Raw genomic sequence first — 21,387 nt, 5'->3', positions numbered from 1 at the left:
TATAAATAGACAATTCACAATAGAAGAAATGTAAAAGGTCACTATGTATGTAACAAATACTCAACATTATTAATAAAAGGGAAGTGCTAATTAAAATAAGGATGTGATGTCAATTTTTACCCATATTAAGATAGACAAAATGTGTTGAAAATGGAAACCATTCAATAATGGCACATAGAAGCTTTTGGCTGCAAGTAGCCCCAAGCCATGACTTAAACTACCTTGAGGAGCTAGTTAATTTTTTATCGGACATAACCCAAAGTCAAGAGGTATAGAAGCTCCAGGTATGGTACCTTCAGAGGCTTGTAATGACTTAGGTTCTTCCTCTCTCCTGGGTCTGCAAACTTTATCCCAAGGTTTTTCTCTTATAGTGATGAAAGGGTTGAGGTGGGTCCAATTACCACATCCAGTCCTGATGGGCTTCAAAGAAAGAGGAACCCTTTCTTGTGACCATTTTAGGAGAGAGGAAACCTTTCCAGAACTCTCTGCAGGCCGGTTTCCCTTCCTGGGTCCCTTGCCCATCCCTAAATCTATCTTTGGAAAGGAGTATGGGTTTATCCTCATCATCTGGGGAGTCAACCACCATGACCTCTCTAAGGAGGGTGTGGGAAACTGGTACTCCCACGGTTGAGGGAAAAACGCATTAGCACAGCCATTGTTATCTTTCAAAATGTGAAATTTGCACATTCTTTGAATCATCACTTCAGGCATCTATGCTACAGAAATACTGGCGCAAGGCACAAGAGACATTTACAAGACTATTTATCGCAATGATGCTTATCTTAAAAATTGGATACCCTCTAAATATCCATCAGTCGTAGAATGGTATATTCACACAATGCAATACACGGCAGCTGTTTCAAAAAATCTCTGAGGCGTAAGCGAAAAAATTGTTATAAAAATGCTACATTTATGTTATCAACACACATATAAGCTACAACTATTTGCATGCAAATGCGTAGGAAAGGAACTCGGAGGATACATGCCTAAGAGAGTCTAAGGAGAGTCAACTGGTGGAATATGGAGATTCTTCTCGCTATTTTTTGCTTGACATTTCTTATTTCTTACAATAGTGGCTTCGACAATAAAGACATTTAAGTATCTCACATAAAAAGTCTGGAGGAAGGAACCTAGAGCAGGTATGGGCAGCAAGCCAGGGGTACGGCAGGGCTGCAGCTCGCTCTCTGCTCGGCCATGCCTCAGCATGTCGGCTTGTGGTCCTTCAGTTTTTGCAGACATTCCTAAACGTTCTCAGTTCACAGTGCCCTTAGTGTTTTAGAATTTTTGTTCCTGGCACCACTAGGCCAAAAGAAATATCTGACATTTCTGTTTATAGTAGATTAGTTACAACCAAAGAATTTAATGAGTACTTATGTACTAACAATGTGGAAGCCATTTGAAAAAAAAAATACACATACGTTGAAAGAAAAATTAATTTCATTTAATTGGTGAATAACTACAATTACTTACAAATGGGATGTGTGCACTACACAACTCCTCACACCTCCCCACTGCCCTCACATTGCTTTTCACACAGCACTTTTCTTTAAGCACAGCCGCTGTTGAAACCGAGCTTCACAGAGATATGATGTCACCCAAAGGAATGTAGTGGGATCTAACTTTGAAACTGTGAACCACCTCAATCTGGTAGTTGGCACCATGTTTGACAGATGTCGAGTATCACTGCTTTTAAGTTTCCCTTGAAACTTTACTTCATGAGTTCTCTGTGAGTTGACTGTGGCAACCCAGGGTGCCCCAGCACAGTTTGGAAACTGTGACTGCAAAATGGTTGCCTCAGGTTTGAAGGTCTGATCGATGCTTCTCTGTCTCTGGATCTGTTTTTGTTCATCAGTTTATGTTGTTCATTATATTCCATAAACTAGAGGCCTGGTGCATGAAATTCGTGCATGGGGGGTTGTCCCTCAGCCCAACCTGCACCCTCTCCAATCTGGGACCCCTCGGTGGATGTCCAACTGCCTGTTTAGGCCCGATCCCTGTGGGGATTGGGCCTAAACAGGTAGTCAGACATCCCTTTCACAATCTAGGACTGCTGGCTCCCAACTGCTCATCTGCCTGCCTGATTGTCCCTAACCACTTCTGCCTGCCTACCTGATCACCCCCTAACCACTCCCCTGCCAGCCTGATCATCCCCAACTGCCCTCCCCTGACAACCCAGTCACCTCCAAATGCCCTCCCCTGCATATTCCCTCTTTATTAGATAAGGTTTTTTCTTTAACATATTGGACAGCCCTAACTGGTTGGCTCAGTGGATGGAGCATCAGCCTGCAGACTCAAGGGTCCCAGGTTTGATTCCGGTCAAGGGCATATACCTTGGTTGGGGGCACATATCCAGTGGGGAGTGTGCAGGAGGCAGCTGATTGATGTTTCTCTCTCATAGATGCTTCTAGCTCTCTATCCCTTTCCCTTCCTCTCTGTAAAAAATCAATAAAATATATTTTTTAAAAAGAAACATTTAAGATTCCTCCATATCTGCCTGGCTGGTGTGACTCAGTGGTTGAGACCCCAGGCTGCCACAGCTGGGAGGGGATTTCTCCTTGGGGGTGCTCACCACTCCCAGGCTGAGACCCCAGCCCAGGCTATGGCTGCTGGCAGGGGATCGCGCAGTGGGGGTGCGCGCCCCTCCAGGCTGAGACCCCAGCCCTGCCTGCCGCCACTGGCAGGGGATTGCGCCGTGGGGAGTGAATTTGTTTTTTTGTTTTTTTTTAATATATTTTGTTGATATTTTTACAGGGAGGAAGGGAGAGGGATAGAAAGCTAGAAACATCGATCAGCTGCCTCCTGCACACCCCCCACTGGGGATGTGCCCGCAGCCAAGGTACATGCCCTTGACCGGAATCGAACCCAGGACCCTTCAGTCCACAGGCCGACGCTCTATCCACTGAGCCAAACCGGTTTCGGCTGTTTTTGTTTTTATAAAGGGTAAGGAGGGCCTCTGGGCAGCATTCCGCCAGGCCGCTTACTCTGCAGGCTCTCAGCGGCAGCCCTCCCCGAGACTGGGGGACTCTCGCAGGGCTGAGAGGACTGGGAGCTGCCATCTTGTGGCTATGGGCGCTGCCATTTTTGTCGCGGAGTGATGGTTAATTTGCATATTACTCTTTTATTAGATAGGATGAGTGATATTTATCTTTCTCTGACTGGCTTATTTCACTTAGCATAATGCTCTCCAGTTCCATTCATGCTGCTGCAAATGGTAAGAATTCCTTCTTTTTTACCGCACAGACAACAGGGGGGTGAGGGCATGAGTGGGGGGGGATGGGGGGGTAGTGAGGGGATAAGGACACATATGTAATAACTTAATCAATAAAGAAATTAAAAAAAATAAAATACAGTAAAAAAATGGTTGCCTCAGTTTCAAGTGTACGTCTATACACTACAATGTTCATGGAAGGGAGAAGCTACAGGCTTTCTCATTAGTTCATTAAAAATTTTTTTCAAGTTTATTGAGATGTAATTTCATACTCTAAAATTTTGAGTGTTTGATTAGAAGAGTTGACAAATGTGGACATCTGTGTAATTATCACCACAATCAAGACACAGAGCATCTTCATCACCCAGAAAAGTTTCTTTGAACCCCTTCCCACAAACCTCCAGCAGTCCCTGATCTGTTTTCTACCACTCTAGATTAAATTGATCGTTTCTAGATCTGCAGAGAAACGGAACACGCAGTGTAGATTCTGATACTGCATGGTGATTCTGAGATTCATCAGTGTTGCCACATGTATCAGTACTGTAGTTCATCCATTTTAACTGAAGATTAATATTCCATTGTTTGACTATACCACAGTTTGTTTATCCATTGACATGCTGGCAAACAGCTGTTTTTTTTTTTCAAGTTTTGGCTATTATGCACAGAGCTGCTATGAACACTAAGGCGCAAGTCTGTGTGCACATGTGTTTTTCTCTTGGATTATCTATCTATCTATCTATCTATCTATCTATCTATCTATCATCTATCTATCTACCTACCTATCCATCCATTTATCTATCTTTTTAAAGAGATAATAAAATTATTTCCAGAAGTCTTCCATCAGACTTTTGCTTATGTATCACTGGCCAGTCCTGGCCACCACCCCCCCCCCCACACACACACCCCTAATCCAATTACTAGAAAGAGGAATGGGGTCACCTTGAAGCAATCAGTTCACATCCTTTGGAGCTGGGGGCTGAGGTCCTCCCTGGAGCAAGTTCCCTCCCCAAATAAAATCGGAAGAAGGGAGAGATGGCTCTTGGGTATGCAGTTAACCATGTCTGCCTGTTTACTTTATCTGCAGGTGTTTTTACTACAGAATATGGTAGCATCATTATTTACTTTTCATGGTAGAAGCCTTTTCTATGACATAAAGGTGCTTAAGTATATCTGTTGTTGACAGATATTCAACAATCCTAGAAATAAGGCAAGAAGAGAAACACATAAAAAAAACCTTGACACAAAGAGAACTGCTCTGGAGAATAAGATTTGAGGGCACGAGTGTTATGTGGAGAAATTTTACCAACTGGCTGCCAGATGTGGGCCTGCCCTGGGCTGAGGCGCAGCTGGTCTGCCCTCCAGTAAATCAGATGTGGGAGGCAAGGACCATCTGGCACATAAACTTGGCAGAGCCTGAAAAGACAAGCTAACTCACGTGTGAAGTTATTATTATTGTGGATCCACATGAACGAAGCCTGGCACTGCAGCAGGAGGGGCTGCCTCCTTCCCCGGGCTCCTTTCCTGCTGCTGCTGACACGGGGCGGGGGGAGGGGGGGCGGAGGGGTGGGGTGGGGTGGGGGGCGACTTTCCTGGTCAGAGCTGGCTGGGCTTATGCTCCCAGGAGCTCCAGGAGGGCTGGCCCTTTAATCTGACCTCACTTAGCACTTCTCCCCTTTCTCACAACTCTTTCCAATTGTCTTCTTTTCCTAAGAGTTTATCTCCTTACTTGCTAAGCTTCTCAACTGCAGGGATCACATTTTATCTATAGTAAGTCCTCACTTAAGGTCATTGATAGGTTCTTGGAAAAGGCAACTTTAAGCAAAACAGCATAGATAAAGCCTATTTTACCACAGGCTAATTGATATAAATAAGAGTTAAGTTCCTATGGCATATTTAAATTCTAAATAAGCACCCAAAACACTTCCAATATTAAACATTGAAAAAATGTGAGCTATACACACATTTAAGAAAGATTAATAAAAATAAGCCAGACCATTATTTTCCAGTCTGCTTATTCCTGTTCGGAGTAACGGGTGGCAGGAGCCTATCCTGACAGTTCAGGGTGCCAGGCGGGCACCCTCCCTGGACAGAATGCCCTTCCATCACAGGGCACACTCACCCACACCCACCTCACCCGGACAATGTAGACACGCCCATTCACTCATGGGCACATTTTTGGGATGTGGGAGGAAACTGTTGTACCTGGAGAAACCCCACACAGACATGAGGAGAACATGCAAACTCTACACAGTGGCCCAGCCTGGAATTGATGTTTTTCTCATCAATGGTATGACAAAACAATGTTATTTAAGGACCTGCTGTAGTTTGTTCTCCGTCCCTGCTCCTAGCATCTTGCCTTGAACAAAGCAGGTGCTCACCAAGTTGTGAGAATGTCCTTGCCACAGGTAAGGACAAGTGGGAAGCATATGACAATAGCGTTTCCCCCTTCCACTCTTTGTATCTGTTTCTAGATATCTGTTGGTGAGTGACATCAAAGAAGGAGCCTAGCAACTAGTTTGTAAACCTAGCCCTAAAAAGTCCTGTTGGCTCCAATTCTCCATCATCTGCTAAGAATCATAAGCTGAGTTGGAAGACACCCTAAGAGTGAGCATTCTACAGATAAGAAGCCCAGACAGTTGAAGGACTTGCTCAAGGCCATATTGCTAGGTAGTGGCAGAACAGAAGAGTTATTTATAATCCACTTTATTTCTGTAAGGACTTAAGACAGGTTTTAAGGGTGACTAAAATATAATTTAGCACAATACAATTAAGAACAAAGGAAGAAAGCAAACAACTTAGAAAGGAGCTGAGAGTGAGGTCAAAACAGAATTGTATAACAAAAGACCACCTGGAAGGGGCCAGCCTCAGTCTTGACTCTAACCGTTCACACATCTATGTGTCAAAACAAAAAAGAAACCTAGGCAGACACAGAATGCACAATGTGCATGAAAGAGAAATAGTCCAGGAGCTCAGAGAAGACCAGTCATTGCTGGTGCCAGGATGTGACAGGCACTGCTCATAAAAAGAGAGCTGTGTGTTTTAACAAAAATCCTCAACAACTTGGACCCCCACAGAAAAAGCACCTCTTAATGCCGGGCTGGTGGCTGATGGCAACACAGTGAGACTCATCCTGAGAAAAAGCACTTCATTGTGGGGGTAGGGAAGAACTGAGAACCAAACCTAGGATCTCCAGTAGAGGAAAAATGCTTGTTAAATTAAGATGCGAAAAAATTTAACTCAGAATCCTGTGACATCAGGATTTCAATAATAATTACTGTTCTTAATTAGCACCCAGAGGCACTGCAGGCCCTAAAGTATTTTCAGAATCATCTAAGAGAAATTTTAAAAAAATTCAATCTGGTTTCATATTAATTTAGTACTTAATTAGTTACTGTCATCTGTTCTGGCTATTTCATATGTTTGTTGCCCCTTCAATTAGATTGTTATTTCTTTGAGGGCTGGGGTCCATGTATAGGGACAGTAACATTTTACTTAGCAAAAGAAATATGAGTCCTCTTAGATGGACTATAGAGGGGAAATCTCTGCCCGAGGAGGGGCCACTGGACTTTCCAGCTAATTCTTCTGAGCTCTTGGTGGATTTATATTGCTTCTTCCACAGAAATGGGGGCTGGAGTGGTGGTGGCACTGCTTTTCCACTAACACTATCCTTTTATGTCAGTCCCTTAATATCTTACAGTACATTTGAGACTAATTTGGAATATCAAATAAGACCTTATAAAAGGCTTGGGGATATTAAGAGAAAAATAATCACAGTGAATAATCTGAAATGACAGAATCTAATTTACAACCATTACCAACATCAATGCCAAGTGATCAATGCCATTGATCACTTAGAAATTATTGATTCACTGTGTTATGCAGATCATCTAAGTTTTGAAACATTGACATCTGTTACTATCACTACCAAACTCATTTTTAAAAGTCTTTAAGTACTGGATAGCTGTCAAGCTCACGGGTTTTCCAAAATTCTAATTTTAGCTTAAAAGTTTAAATTTTATTGTTGAAACAAAGACTGTCAATTGTTTCACTTTGTTCATCTTTGAGAAGTCTGCCAAATACCTAATTGTGAATAACCATAGTTTGTTTGCCCATCATTCCTTCAAGTAAGAATGGTGCTCCATAAAAAAGCAACTAATTCAGCTTGCAACTTAATCACACTAGTACTTTTCCTTGAGATCATCATCATCATACTTCTTTTTGAAGCAAAAGTGTTCTATAAGTACTTCCCATTTTATCACACAGAATATTAAAAGGACATACCAAATGGTCAAGATTTAATAAGTGCGACAATTGTGACTGCTTCTTCAAGGTCATTCTTGAGGACATTTTTTCTGCAAGTGCAAAAGATACAGTGGTGCCCCTGTCTTGGTTTATGCTGAGGTACCAGTATTTGCACCAACCATTTCTCTCACATCATCAGAGCAATTGTCAACACAATGAAAAAGGCAAATAACATCTTGGTATTATTATGAAAATAGTTCTTTTCTTTGTGAATCTTCTGAAAGATTCTAGCAGACCTCCAGAGGTCCAATGACCATACTCTGAGAACCACATCTTTAATCCTATACCTTCTAAGAATCATCTCAAGCCCATCCAGAATCCTTACACCCAGACCCAGGAGATCAACAGCCAGAATCTGAATGTCCTTTTCTGTCTCTTCCCTAGATGTCTGGTGCTTAAAAGAATAAGGTCCTTCAAAATAAAAAGAAACCATGTGTATTCGCAAGACCATGATCATACTAGACTGGGTGTGAACATCATTAGACCAATATTTGTAAAGAGGTGTCAGCTGGGATGGTCCATCCTGAGCTCTCCTAGAGCCCAAAACAGTGGCCTGGTTTGTTCTCTCTCCTCTACATGCCCTTCACATGAGCTGCTGTGCATGATGTTGCTGACTCAGAGGTGGTTCCTGGGGAAGAAATAGGCTGCCAGAAGCACTATTCTGGTATCTCAGACCCTCATATGCTTTTCTCTGACCAGGAAATCCATATGTTCATATCTTTATATCTGTAATTATGGTCACCACTCCTACGTTGATCTTTATCTTGCCCAGAGCAGTGCTCCGTTGGGGATGAGAAGTGCAGTGATAATATTGTAGGGTAAAGACCTATGGGAGCCTTGGGCATGCTGATAAATGGAGTGGTTCTTCAAAGCTGTATTCTTTTGTTTTAGTAAAAAAAATATAAAAATAACAAATATTTGTGTGCCCCACCAACCAGAATTGACAAATGTTAATGTTTTATCATATTTATTGTAGATCTATTTAAATAAAAGAAATAAAACATTACAAGCAAGATTTAGGCCCCCTACCCCTAAATCCTTTAAATATTCATTTCACACTTATTTTGAAGAATGGCAGTGAGGAAAGGGCAGGAAAGGGTGCTTGCCCTCTCCTCCTCCCAGTAGTTCAGCTTTCTCCAAACTCGCCAGCCCCATTCAGCAAACAAAATCCAATACAATTAATGGATAGATGCTCCAAAGGCAGTTTAGCAGCTGATCTCCCCACCCCACCTCAGGTTCCCCACCCTAACATGCCAACCTCATGCAGGACTCTTCTTGGGAGGAGTTTTGGAAACTGTAATTTTCCGTCTAGTGGCATTCATGGGGGTTTTGATGGGCCTTATGAACTGGTTCTCCCTGCAGTGCCCACGCCTGTTCTTTGCTTCTTGTCGGGCTGGAGTTACATAAGCAGTGCACACACGGGTGACTTGGTCAGACAAATTGGCAGTTCTCTGTGTCCCCAGTCAGGAGTAAGAGACAGCACAAACAACCCAGAGTTGCTCTTCTTTTCCCCTACTTCTTCACAGCTACTGTGTCAGATTGCCTGACAGTTTTTTGTTGTTTTTTAGCTGTATCTGAAACTAATGCCTCCAGCCTAGGAATTTCCGTTATATCACTCAGCTCATGGCAAGAGCAATGGGCTTCTCTGATTAGTGAAGTTGAAGAGCAGAAATGAATCACAGCAGTTTTGTATTCTAGAACATGGGCCTGGGTGAGTGAATGCATGAGAGTGGCCAAAAACACAACGCCAGCGACTCAATTCTTAATAATTTTAAATGAACTTAAGTCTGGAGACGTATGTTGAATAAATATCTCCATTTAATAAGCATTAGAGAGAAGGGTGAGGTGGTAGGGTTAGGGAAGAAAGGCCTGGGAAACTACCAGCTTCTGATAATCTTTTGCACTCAGTTTCCCTCTCCGTAAGGTGGGTCTGTTATAATCTGCTCTCAGAGGGCTGTCAGTGTGAGCAGTGTATTTTAAAACGTGCTTTGGAAAATACCTTACCACAAATCAAAGGCAATTGTCACAGGGACAGGAGTTGGGCTTTATACCATACAAGGAGAAAATGACAGACCTAGTCTCCTAGATCAGCCAAGCATCCAACCAGAAAAGCAGGAATTATTATGGCTCTTCTCAGAAAACTGGAGGGTGCTCTTACAAGCCAAATGGAATAAAAGCTATCGTGCGGAACTTTCTATCATTTGAGAATCAGGTAGAGCAGGACTTAAGAGTCCCGTATGGGTACCTGAAAATATCTAGGTAGTTACATGTAGAATGTGATTTTGACTAACTTTCATATGCAGACATAGCCTGGGAATTGCCCCTCCACAGGTATGGAGAGGAACACCAGGATAGAGTGATGACATCAAATTTCTTTAGCACAGGAGGATGCTGACCTAGTCCTTAGCACTTCAGCATCTTCAGCATTCTCAGACCTCCAATGAGACGGATGATTGAAGGCTTTTGGCAAATAAGCAGAATTAATCACAACCAGGTTAAGTGGTAGCTGAAAGTCAGTTGCTGAATAATATTGAGACTCTATCCCTACCCACTTACCCATCACCTCCAACAGGGCAGCCTTTTCTCTGATGATTTAGTTTTAGTGACATTCATTAGAATCAAATCTTCACCCCTCTACAGCCACTTTCCTAGAATTGATAGGAAGAAGATTTGGCAAACTAGACAAAGTCTTAATATGATAAGAGACTAATATACAACATTTAGCATATAAAGCAATTTGGTACTTTCATCAACTTAATGGTTTGTTGTATTTAAAGAACACAAGCAAAGATTTGATAATTATTTGGATTATTTATGCCACGTGGCTTCAGATACCAAAATGGACTAGACCACATCACATCTCTAGGTATATGGTGCCCACAGATTTTTGAGGATCTCTTGAGTTGGGTCTAAAAGGATGCTGCTGCATTGAGACTGGAAGATGAGGAGGGCTTAACCTTTGGTAGATAAGGTGACTTGTTTATGGCTGATGCTAATTCTGCATCCTCCAAGTATTCCTGGAGTCATTAGGCCAGCTGGGGTGGGTGAGATGCTGAAATCTATTGGTCATGTTTGATTTGGAGGCATATTTAGCACAAACTCTCTGTGGGGATATATGTTGATTTGTAGATACAGAGTCTCTTGGCTATGGTGTGTAACCATGACCTTTAGTGCTTGGCTCAGTGAATCATCCCATTCAGTAAGTGCTTTTATTGAATCCTTATTATGTATCAGCCAGTGTAGTAGGTGGTAGGGATAGAGAGATGAAGGACACAGGCAGTCCTTGATTTCATGTGTCAGTGTAGGAGACAGGTAAGTGGGAAAACAATTACCCTCAGTTTGGCAAGTGCTAAGGAAGCACACAGGAGGTGCACTCTGCCCTGTTTGGCTGTTGGCTGAAAGAGGGGGTAAAGTGATTCTTCAGCAGTCTTAAAGGATAAGAATAAAGGGCCGAAGAAGAGAAAGGGTGGGGTAAGGAGAGGGTGAGAGGCAATAGAATGTTATTCCAGGCAGAAGGACCAGGATGAAGAAGCGAGACACAAATAGATCTTTCGGCTGAAGCACCAGGTGTGCCTGTGGGTAGGGGAGTTGTGGGGGGAGGCAGGGGCCAGAGCAAGAAGGGTCTGGATGCCATGGACAGCACTGTGGACTTTATCTTAAAGGCAATGGGAAGTTATGAGGGTATTAATCAGAAGAGTGACAAGATCAGATGTTTAGAAAAGGTCGTTTTGGCAGCAGTGTGGAGGATGGAATGGTGACTCCAGGGAGAGCAGATAGGAGATTTTTGCTAGAGACCAGGAAAGAAGCAATAAAAATTTAAATAAGGAGATAGGCCTTATTCTGTATCAGACAGATCATGAATTTAATGTCAGTTCCTTCTAATATTAACTGCGTGACCTATGGCAAGTTACCTTACCTCTCCAAGTCTCACTCTCCCATATATAAGATGGTTCAATGAGTACTTATCTGGAAGGTTGTGAAAATTAATTGTAAATGCTTGGTACAGTGCCTGAAAAGCAGTAATCACTAAAAAATGACATCTTTATTCTTATTCTTGTTCTTGTTCTTATGCAGCCATCCTGATGTGGATAGTCTCTGTAAAAACAGGCACTGAAACAAGGACCTGGGGCAGGGCATCCCAGGAAGCACAGTGAGGAAAGTGAGACGGGGAGGGAGGAAAGCCAATGAAGAGGGTGTTACTGAGTGGGTCACTGCTGTGGGCAAGTGGGGCTCAAATTCACTTGAAACCCTCAAGAGATAGAAATTGTTCCTGCAAGGGATGGGAAAATTGGAGTATTTATCCACCAACACCTGCCCCTAATTGGCTGAGGGATGGCTCTGCAGGTCTTAAATCCTTAGTACAGACTGCTCTGTGCACAGGCCAAACAAGCTTCTGTGGCCCTAACTCTGGTGGGGCCCTGAGTCCTCAGCAAGTCTCAAGCAGCAGACACAGATGCTTGAGATGGAAGCTGTCATCGTGTAACCAGAAGTGTCCATTGCAGGTGAGGTGAACTCAGAGAATCAACAGTGGGGACATGGGCAGAGCGTCATATCTGCTATAGTGGAGTAAGGGACAATTAAACAGTATGTAGAAAGTAGGCCTTGATGAGTGGAAGTAAGGAATATGGTGAAGTCTTAGAATGACCTGTGTGTTTTTGGTTTGATCTAAAAACTGCAGTCCCATTAATTGAGTTTAAAACAATTGCCAGAGGAGTGGTTTTGGGAGTAATGGTGGCAGAGAAGAAAGGATGATTTTGACTTGGACATGCTGAATCCGAGACATCCGTGATCTTTTTTTAAAGAAATATATATTTATTGATTGATTTCAGAGGGGAAGGGAGAGGGAGAGAGAGATAGAAACATCAATGATAAGAGAGAATCATTGATTGGCTGCCTCTTGCACACCCCTTACTGGGGATCCAGCCTGCAACCCAGGCCTGTGCCCTTGGCTGGAATCGCACCTGGGACCCTTTAGTCCACAGACCAGTGCTCTATCCACTGAGCCAAACCAGCTAGGGTGACATCTGTGATCTTGTCTAGTGTCATACTGAGTTGGCAAATGAAATTTCCCTAATTCTGTTTTAAATTATGCAGGCTTCACTTTGACATGTTGAAATTCCTTAAACAAGTTTTGTGGGGGCCAAACCTGTACTCTGTTAATGAGTAAAGATCCACCCAACCTCCCACCCCCACCCCTACCCCTGCTACAAGAGCATGTTTAATCCAGTGCTTTAAGTGATGGCTTTTAGAACTGCCTGTCTTTTCCTATGTGCTGTTCACATTTTAGATGACTTTAAACCTGTGGGTAAATTGCCTTATAGATTATTTTTTTCTGAAGAAAGGGAATAATAAATACTCTCTTGAGTTACTGCATAGCTATTGAAAACTAAACAGTATTTTCAAAACCCTTTTGAGTTGTTGCAAAGCACAGTGCCCCATTGAGTATTGTATTACTTTGCTTCTGTTTGCTTTCAAAACTTACAGCATTCCAATTATCCTATTGTTACTGAATTCACTAAAGTTAATATGCTTGTTTACTAAAATGGAATTTTTAAATGATAAAAGCTTATATTTGTCAAGTGAAATAAGCTAGCTATTTAGCTAATTATACCATGGAACTCATCCTGACTTTATGTGTTTTATATTTTCTCTCCATGTGCGTATATATTTGTATTTGGAGATATGCATCCTGTTTTTGCTCTATTTTACAATGAATTTTAATAGATGTTGAAACCACTTATATTTTAATTTTTTGAAGTGGTTTCTTTGATGGATATTTTATTATAAGTATCATAGGACATCCAAGTCAATGGGGCCAGACATAAAAATATGAAATAGATAAAGTCTGGCTTTAGCTTTCTCTTTCAAGGTGACCTCCCACTTCTCCAAGGGCCTTCCCATGTCCCATTGCTCACAGTCAAGGTGCCCAAGGGTTGTCAGTATCTCCAAAGAGGTATTTGTGGTTCCATCATAATAGTCTAAGCCTGGTGAGTTTGCCTGCAATGTTTACTTTAGCCACACTTGTTTGTACAGTGTTGACTATACATGAGTGAAAGTGGAAGAAGTGAAGAGAACAAACCAGTGTCAGAGCAAGGCCAGACTTCCTGAATCTGTTTCATCTTCCTTAGTGGGCGGGGCTGCACTGACAGTTCTGGTAAAGACTGGCTCCAAAGGAAGGCAAGGAAAGAGGAAGAGAACATCTAATGGGTATAACTATAGGCCAGGCATTGTCCTATGTTTTCTGTACATACTGTATATTATCTCAGTTTAATAAAGAAATATGTTTTTTTTAAATGTACTTGATAATAAACATTTTTAGACAAAAACAAAAAGCCTCTTTTATATAGCTCCTGTTTCTCTGAGGGTTCTTGCTGCTGACCGCTAGAAGAGAAGAGCCTCATGCACCCCCTCTTTTATTATGTTTTTAAAAATACTTTTTAAGTACTGAATAGTGTGTTTGATATTTTTAAGTCCTAAGCAAAAATAAGGTCTTTTAATGGCCATTTCTCTAAGGGAAAAATATGACAATGAAGTCATAGAGGTTTTGCAAACCTAATTTTTGGAATAATGAAATAGCTTGCACAGTACAAAGTAAAATAATGACAATGACATAATTTTACTTTTGAAGGACTAAAGCAGGCACACACCTTCAGAGACTGGACACTTTTAGACTACAGTGTGGGATTATTCATTCTTCTGCTCTGCAATTGATGGGACTGCCCAAGAATAAAGCTTTAGATGTTAGGTCAATGCTCAACCACTGAGCCACACTAGCTGGGCGAGCTTTATATATGAGAATGGGAGCTCTGCTCCCCAGGGACCTGGTCATCAGGTTCTAGAATTGTCTGATAACATGGCCACATCCAATGTTTTCTGTTGGAACCTGAGGTCTGGGCAGTCTGAGCTTTTCAGGCACAGGTTCAGCTCAGTTGCCTGTAGAAACCACCGAACTTCTCACAGGCCGTGGGTGGTGAAGCACTTGTGTGTGCCCACCCTGCTGTTCAGCGTGGAGCCACCATTGGTTCTAATTATGACCTCAACAGGCAGCTTTGAGGGCTCCTCTGTTCAGTACAGTGCCTCACACTCCATAATTAGTAATAAAGGAGCACAGGCACGTCATAAATAAAAAGGGCTAAACAATAATCAGGCAGTAAAGGCAATGCATTGGGACTGTTCCACCTAACACTTTGTTTCTTTCAAGTTAAAAACAAAATAAACTTTTAATTATTCTTTGTTGTTTTATTAACAGGGGGGTGGGGGGAGGCGGGACAGGGAGAGAGAGAAACATGATCAGCTGCCTCCTGCACGTCTCCTACCTGGGATCTAGCCCACAACCCATGCATGTGCCCTGACCGGAAATCAAAGAGGCAATCTTTTGGTGCATGGGACAACACGCAACCAACTGAGCCACACTGGCCAGGGCAAAACAAAAAACTTTAGTTGCTTCATTTTATTTTTTTGCCTGGAATAACTCTGGCCACTTATTACCTGTGTGACTTTTGGCATTTTGCCTAACCTCACGGTGGCTGTTTTTTTTTTTTTTTTTTTTTTTTTTTTTTTTTTTGTGGTTTGTTTGTTTTTAATGTGTGAAATGGTGAGCATGATAGTTCCCATCTCATGGGGATAGACTGAGGATTAAATGAGATAATTCATGCAAAGTGCTTTGTAAGGAGCTCCACTCCTATGAAAGCTTGTTCAGTAAATGCTAGCTCTCATTATTATCATTTTAATCTCAAGTGAAATGAATGCATAGAGTATAAGGCATAGATCTCAAAAACCTTCCATTACATACTCTTTCAAACACAAACACACAAATAGATTGGTATAATTACCCCCACCCCCCACACACATGTACCCATGCTAGCATTGGTAGTGATCAATATTTTATCAATCTTATTTAATTTGGCAAATTTTAAAGCAAATTCCAAGCATCATGTCATTTCACACATAAATTTGAGTGTCGTTTTTATATTAACATCCATAATATGCTAAGAGCTTCTTGGAACTATATCTTCCTAATCTTGAACCCCTGCTCCTAGAAGTTACTATGGTTAGTAAAAGCTCTACTAATGTTTGCTTAATTAGTGAATGAACCATCCAAACAGTTTTCTTTGACTTTATGGTAGATGCACTATAAATATTTGTTGAGTGAATAAGCAAGGGCAGGAATTTTTTAGAGTGCCTAATGTTTATGGAGATGTACATGTTTTACAAAATCAACAAATATTTTTAATACTTTGATGAGGTTTTCCAATACTTGAATCCCACAGGGTTAATATTGCTGTGAACATTAATAGTGCCCAAATAACCAGCCCATCCGAGGTTTAAATTTTTTGTGATTTTTGTTTTTTTTATTTTTTCTTGAGATTTATTTTTTGTACTCAAATTATTTGTGAGTATCTGACTATAGGCATCTTCACGAAAAGCAATTAGCAGATTCTTCAAACACATGACAAATCCTTTATTACTGTGCTTATAAGTGATACGGTTTACAGAAAACCAAATGTAATTAAATAACATTGAACTTGAAATCTACCACAGACTCAAGATATACAAGTTATACTTGGCAAGGCAAAACTTCTCAAACACTAGATTGTTTTAGGTAAAAGACAAATTTCCATTAAGGAATTCCAACATGTTTTGTTTTTTGTCTTACAGACATTTCCTTTGGCAATAACTTCCACTTTAGCTTTTATTATATAAAAATATAACAAAATTTCATTATATACAAACATTACATTACACAATGTACAGGTTAAAAACACTAAGAAAATGTCAAGCTGCAAGTGAAATTAATGTCAATAGCATGATAAGAAAAATTAAATACAGCACACATTTCATAAAAATTACATTAACTACATTTGTTTTGTTTGCAAATACCAAACAGTACTAATGTGATTGGAAATAGCTCCCAACAACTTCATTTTAAGGCACATCTTGCATATTTATATATACAACACTGAAACCGGTCAATAACTTAGGGGCTTCTCAGAGTGACCTGTTTACGTGTGAAGACATGCAGCATGGGGTTACACATTTTCATTGGCTTCCTTCTTTGGGGACAGGTACCTGCCAGGTGGGGACTGATAGAGGGGTACCCCGATCTCCTGCAAGTCTGGGAGCCTGGCTGGACGAGGAGGGGAGAGCAGAGTGACTGTCCTGTCATAGTCTCTGTGCAGCACTTTCTCATAGACGCTCTGTAGCCCCACTGTCTTGGGCAGCTGGGCCTGGTAGTAATTGTCTCTGCGCAGAGGATCCCGAGGCAGCGATGTACTCTTACAGAAGGTGGACATCTGGGCTGGTGGTGGGTGTGTGGACGGCTGGGTGTTGGGCCCTCCACATGATGGGCTCCAGCAGCGGTCAGAGTGGCCCAGGATCTTGCACTCAGCCGTGCACGCCCACAGTCCTAACATAAAAGAGAGAAGGAGAGAGCATGAATATTACTGAGACTGGTATGCCTCCATCTTCAGTATGTCAGACAGGGTTAGGGTGGCTGAAAAGGAAAACCTGTATGAAGATGAACGCCAGTGACTGAAGATTTGAAAGGAACATTGCTGTAAAGCCACCTAACTCCAAGTTGGCTCAGCTTCTTTTGCTGGAAGCAAAAGCCCCCTCCCCGCAAAAAAGCCTGTCGGGTCGGTCGCTAGCATCACCCCTGCCTCTGCCAACCAGGGTGGGGCTGTGCTTAATTCAAACGGTGAAGCTGCCTCAACCTTGCGTTTTAAAGTTAATTGTATGGGGCCTGCCAGAGTCTGGAACTCCAGGAATGAGAAAAGTGGGGAAGAGGGCGTGGCGTGGGCAACAGAGATTGAGAGGAGGGAATCAGTGTCAAAAGGGGAGGGAGAGGAGGAATGCTGAACTTGGAAGGAAAGAGGAGTCCTCACCACTCTGCATATGGTTGATGAGGTCCTTTTTCAGAGCGTCCCCACTGATGTCGGAATCGCTGTCATTGAAATCACTGTCCCCTTTGCCGCTATCTTTGCCGCTGAACTTCTCTGCTTCTCGGCCAGAGATGGTGTTGAAAGAATGTCCTTTCCACACCGCCACAGGGGGCGCCGGCTCTGTTCCGAAGCCAGAGGCGCCGCGGTAGGGCTGCAGCAGGGGATGGGAGAATCGGGGGTGAGGGTTGGGCAAGGAACAACAAGACAAAAAAATATGTGCGACAGGTTAGGCATCTATCTGGCACGCCCACCCAGACCCCTCCAGTCTCTTCCCCCAGCCTGTCCGTGGAGCACGGAGCGGGGCGCCCAGCCGAAGAAGGCCTCACCTCGGCGTGCGCGCCGCGGAGCCGCTGCTGCCCCTCGAAGTGACAGGAGCTTTCCCCGGTGACGCTGCCGCCCTCCGAGCCCGGCACTTCGGCTGCCGCGACTGCGGGCGGGGGCGCGTCGGCCGCGGGGCTGCCAAAGGGCGCTTTGCCGCTGCCAGGGAAGGTGAGCACGTCGAACATGTTGGGTCTGGGCCCGGCTCCCCGGGCGGCCTCCTCCGGGGAGCCAGGAGCCGAGGCGCCGCCGCCCGCCGCCCCGGGCCGCTCTTCCCGGCAGGCCCCCCCTTTGCGCACCTCCTTCTTGCGGCGATTGCAGGTAGTGGCGATGGCGATGATGGCGGCCAGTAGCAGCGTGCAGCTCCCGGCCAGCACGATGATGACGATCAGTGGCGTATCCCATTGTAGCGCCGACCCGGACGCTGCGAGCCGCGAACCCGGCGGGCGAGAGCGCTCTGGGCTCCCGGCACCGGCGGGCGCTACCGGCCCCCGCCCGCCGCCTGCTGTCACCACGAAGCTGACTGTGGCAGTGGTAGAGAGCGGGGGACGGCCGCCGTCGGATATGACCAGCAGCGCCCGGAACACGCGGCCTAGCGGCTCCTGAGACAGATCGCCGGTGAGCACGATCTCCCCCGTGCGGCGACCGATGGCGAAAGCTTCTCGCGGCTCCTGTTGCAGGAGATCGAATGCCAGCTCCCCATTAGCACCCTCGTCCGCGTCCCGAGCTTGCACACGCGCCACGGCTGTGTCCCTTGCAGTGCGCCCTGGGACTGCCACTTCCAGGGAGCCGTTGGCCGGCGCCGGATGCACCAGGACTGGCGCGTGGTCGTTCTGGTCCAGCACCCGCACTTGCACCAGGGCGCTGCTGGAGAGCTGAGGGACACCTCCGTCGCTCGCCTGGATGCGCACGTCGAGCTGGCGCAGCGTCTCGTAGTCGAAGCTGCGCAGCGCATAGATGGCCCCAGTAGCCGGGTCCACTGAGACATAGGTGGACACGGCGCCCCCACCGCGGCCTACCTCAGCCTCCAGCAGCCGGTAGGTGACCTGGCCGTTTCGGCCCAGGTCCGGGTCCCGGGCAGCCACCGTGGCCAAGTAGGCGCCAGGCGGGTTGTTCTCGCGCACAGACACCTCGTAGACCCGCTGTGTGAAGAGCGGCGCGTTGTCGTTCTCATCACCCACGCGCACCGTGTAGGGCCTCACAGTGCGTAGCGGGGGCGCGCCGCGGTCCTCGGCCACCAGCGTCAGGTTGTACTCAGCAATTCGCTCACGGTCCAAGGATGCAGCGGTCACCACCAGGTAGCTGCCCGCGTAAGCTGGCTGTAGCCGGAAGTGCTCGTGCCCGTAGAGGGCGCAGCGCACCTGCCCGTTGGCGCCCGAGTCCCTGTCCGAGGTGCTGACCAGCGCCACCAGGCTCTCGCGCGCCGCCCCCTCTGGCACCAGCGAGATAGCACTGGCCTCTGGTGTCCCGGGCCCGGTAGACGAGGTCGTGACCGCCCCCTCGAGAGCAGCAGCAGCGGCGGCGGCGGCGGCGAAGGGCGAGGCGGCAGGCGCGCCCGGGGCGGCCAGGGGCGTGATGGTGATGTCCGGCGCGTTGTCATTGACGTCGCGGATGCGCACGATGACCTTGCAGGTGGCTGAACGAGGCCCTGGGCCACGGTCCTGCGCCCGCACGTCCAACTCGTAGGTGTCCTGGCGCTCGTAGTCCACGGGTCCCGCGAGGGTGAGGCGTCCCGAGCGCGGGTCGAGATGGAAGAGTCGGCGCGCCTCCAGCGGGGTCCGGGCGCCAAAGGAGAACACGACTTCGCCGTTGGGGCCCTCGTCAGGGTCGGCCGCGTCCAAGTCGAACAGCAGCGAGCCCACGGGCGCGTCCTCTGCCAGCTCGACCTCGGCCACAGCTCCCTGCGGGAAGGCCGGGCTGTGGTCGTTGGCATCCAGCACACGCACACTGAGGGCGGCCGTAGCAGAGCGTGGCGGGCGGCCGCCGTCCTGGGCCACCAGCTCCAGGCTGTAGGCGGCCTGGCTCTCGCGGTCCAGCTCCTGCAGCAGGACCAGGTCGGCACACTGGGCACCGTCTGCTCGAGTCTGCAGTTCCACGCGGAAGGGGCTGTGTGGCTCAGCCAGGCGCACGCTCTGCAGTCCGTTGGCGCCCACGTCCTCGTCCACTGGCACCTCCAGGGGGATGCGTGTGCCCACAGCCGCGCCCTCGGACACCTCCACGGGGATCTGGGCCCGTGGGAAGTGCGGCGCGTGGTCGTTGACATCCCTCACCTCGACCTCCACGTGCACCAGCCGGAACTGCTCCTGCGAAAAGCTGACCACATCGAAGGCCAGCACGCACTGTGGGGCCTGGCCGCACAGTTGCTCGCGGTCCAGGCCCGCATCCCCGACGGTCAGCTGCCCATCACCCTCACGCACACGTAGCAGCGAGCTGTTGAACTGCTTCATCAGGCGGAAGCTTGTGTCTCCGGACACTTTCATATGTAGGTCCTCAGCCAAGGTCCCAATGACCGTGCCAGGAGCGTCCTCCTCGAAGGTGCTGTATCGCACTGTCTTGCTCTGGGCCACTGAGAGCACCCAGCAGAGGCTAAAGAGCTGCAAAGGTAAAAGGCAGGGTCTACCCCCGCGCCTTACTGGACTCATGCCGCCAGCCCCAAGTTCTATTCCAAAATGCTGAAGAAAAGATTCCTCTCTGGTTTGCAGGTCCGGACCTGAGTCCCGGGCTCCTCGGAGCACGCCTTTTGCCAGCTCCGTGCGGGAGAAGTCTGGCGGCTGCAGCTTCGTGGCTCCGGCGGGCTCTGAGGACGCGCGGCGGACCCGCGGACCCGCCCTCGCTCTGCACACCTCCCTCCCTCCTCCTAGCTGCTGCTGCGCCGCCGCGCGCGCCGCCTCCGTTTTTATAGCCGCCGATATGCAAATCACCAGAGCCAGGCAGCCAATGGCGACCGCGTCCTCGAGCTGCTCCTACGTCAGCCTCTGACAATCCCTTTAATGTGGAAAGGCTTAGAGGGGAAAACAAGAAAGGAAAATTAGGAAATCTTTCCTTTGTTTCTTTAACTCCTTTTGCTTTTCCTTTTCTGCGTGTAGAGGAGTTAGCACAGGTTCTGTTCTTTGTTTCCTTCCGGTGCCGGCTGCTTGATCGAAGAGCAAACACGCTGGGATTTCTTCATGGTAGCTCAGGACCCCCCACCCACTCCCTGCGTTTTGTACCTCGGAGGCTTCCAGGCGCTAGCAGCCCTCTCTCCATAGACTAGCTCTGCCCGACGAGGCTTGGCTCGCCTCCTCTCCCTGCTTCCCACGGCGCCCTGAATAGCCTCTCGATTAGGAGCCCAAAGGAGAAGGGAAAATTGATTTTATTCAAATTTGTATACGCAATTGTGTTTTACTCCTGTGAGCCCCGGTGATCAGAGTTGCTACTTCTCTTTCAGAAAAGAACCCTGCGATGTGTTAGTATGCATGTCACTGTCCAAATGGCTTTCTTAAATCCTGGGCGCTAGTAGGCAAGGAAAAAAGTTCCAAATAGGATTTAGCATAAGCTTGAGGAGATTTGGAAAGGTTTCAAAGATCAGTCTGTATCAAAGGCTTATGAAGCCCTCGTTAGCACTGGAAAAAGAATGGC

The 21,387-nt window shown here is 46.2% G+C and overlaps 1 protein-coding gene across 2 annotated transcripts; it reads right to left on the bottom strand.

The window, feature by feature from the left end:
• Nucleotides 1–15,947: 15,947 nt before the first annotated feature.
• Nucleotides 15,948–20,634, bottom strand: PCDH8 (protocadherin 8). Of its 2 annotated transcripts, none has more exons than XM_080659632.1 (3): nucleotides 18,069–20,634; nucleotides 17,395–17,602; nucleotides 15,948–16,916 (listed from the first exon to the last, which is right to left on the bottom strand). In XM_080659632.1, the coding sequence occupies exons 1-3, from the start codon at nucleotides 20,409–20,411 to the stop codon at nucleotides 16,540–16,542; spliced, it is 2,928 nt and encodes a 975-aa protein (XP_080515758.1). In that variant the 5' UTR covers nucleotides 20,412–20,634; the 3' UTR covers nucleotides 15,948–16,539. The 2 variants fall into 2 exon arrangements, with proteins under 2 accessions (XP_080515758.1, XP_080515757.1); XM_080659631.1 differs by having other exon boundaries at nucleotides 17,778–20,540.
• Between the last annotated feature and the right edge of the window lie 753 nt (nucleotides 20,635–21,387).

Source organism: Plecotus auritus (genome assembly GCF_963455305.1).
Source record: "Plecotus auritus genome assembly, chromosome: 3".
Lineage (NCBI taxonomy): Eukaryota > Metazoa > Chordata > Mammalia > Chiroptera > Vespertilionidae > Plecotus > Plecotus auritus.
Note: the sequence above shows the minus strand (reverse complement) of the source record. Positions and strands in the feature narration are given on the sequence as shown.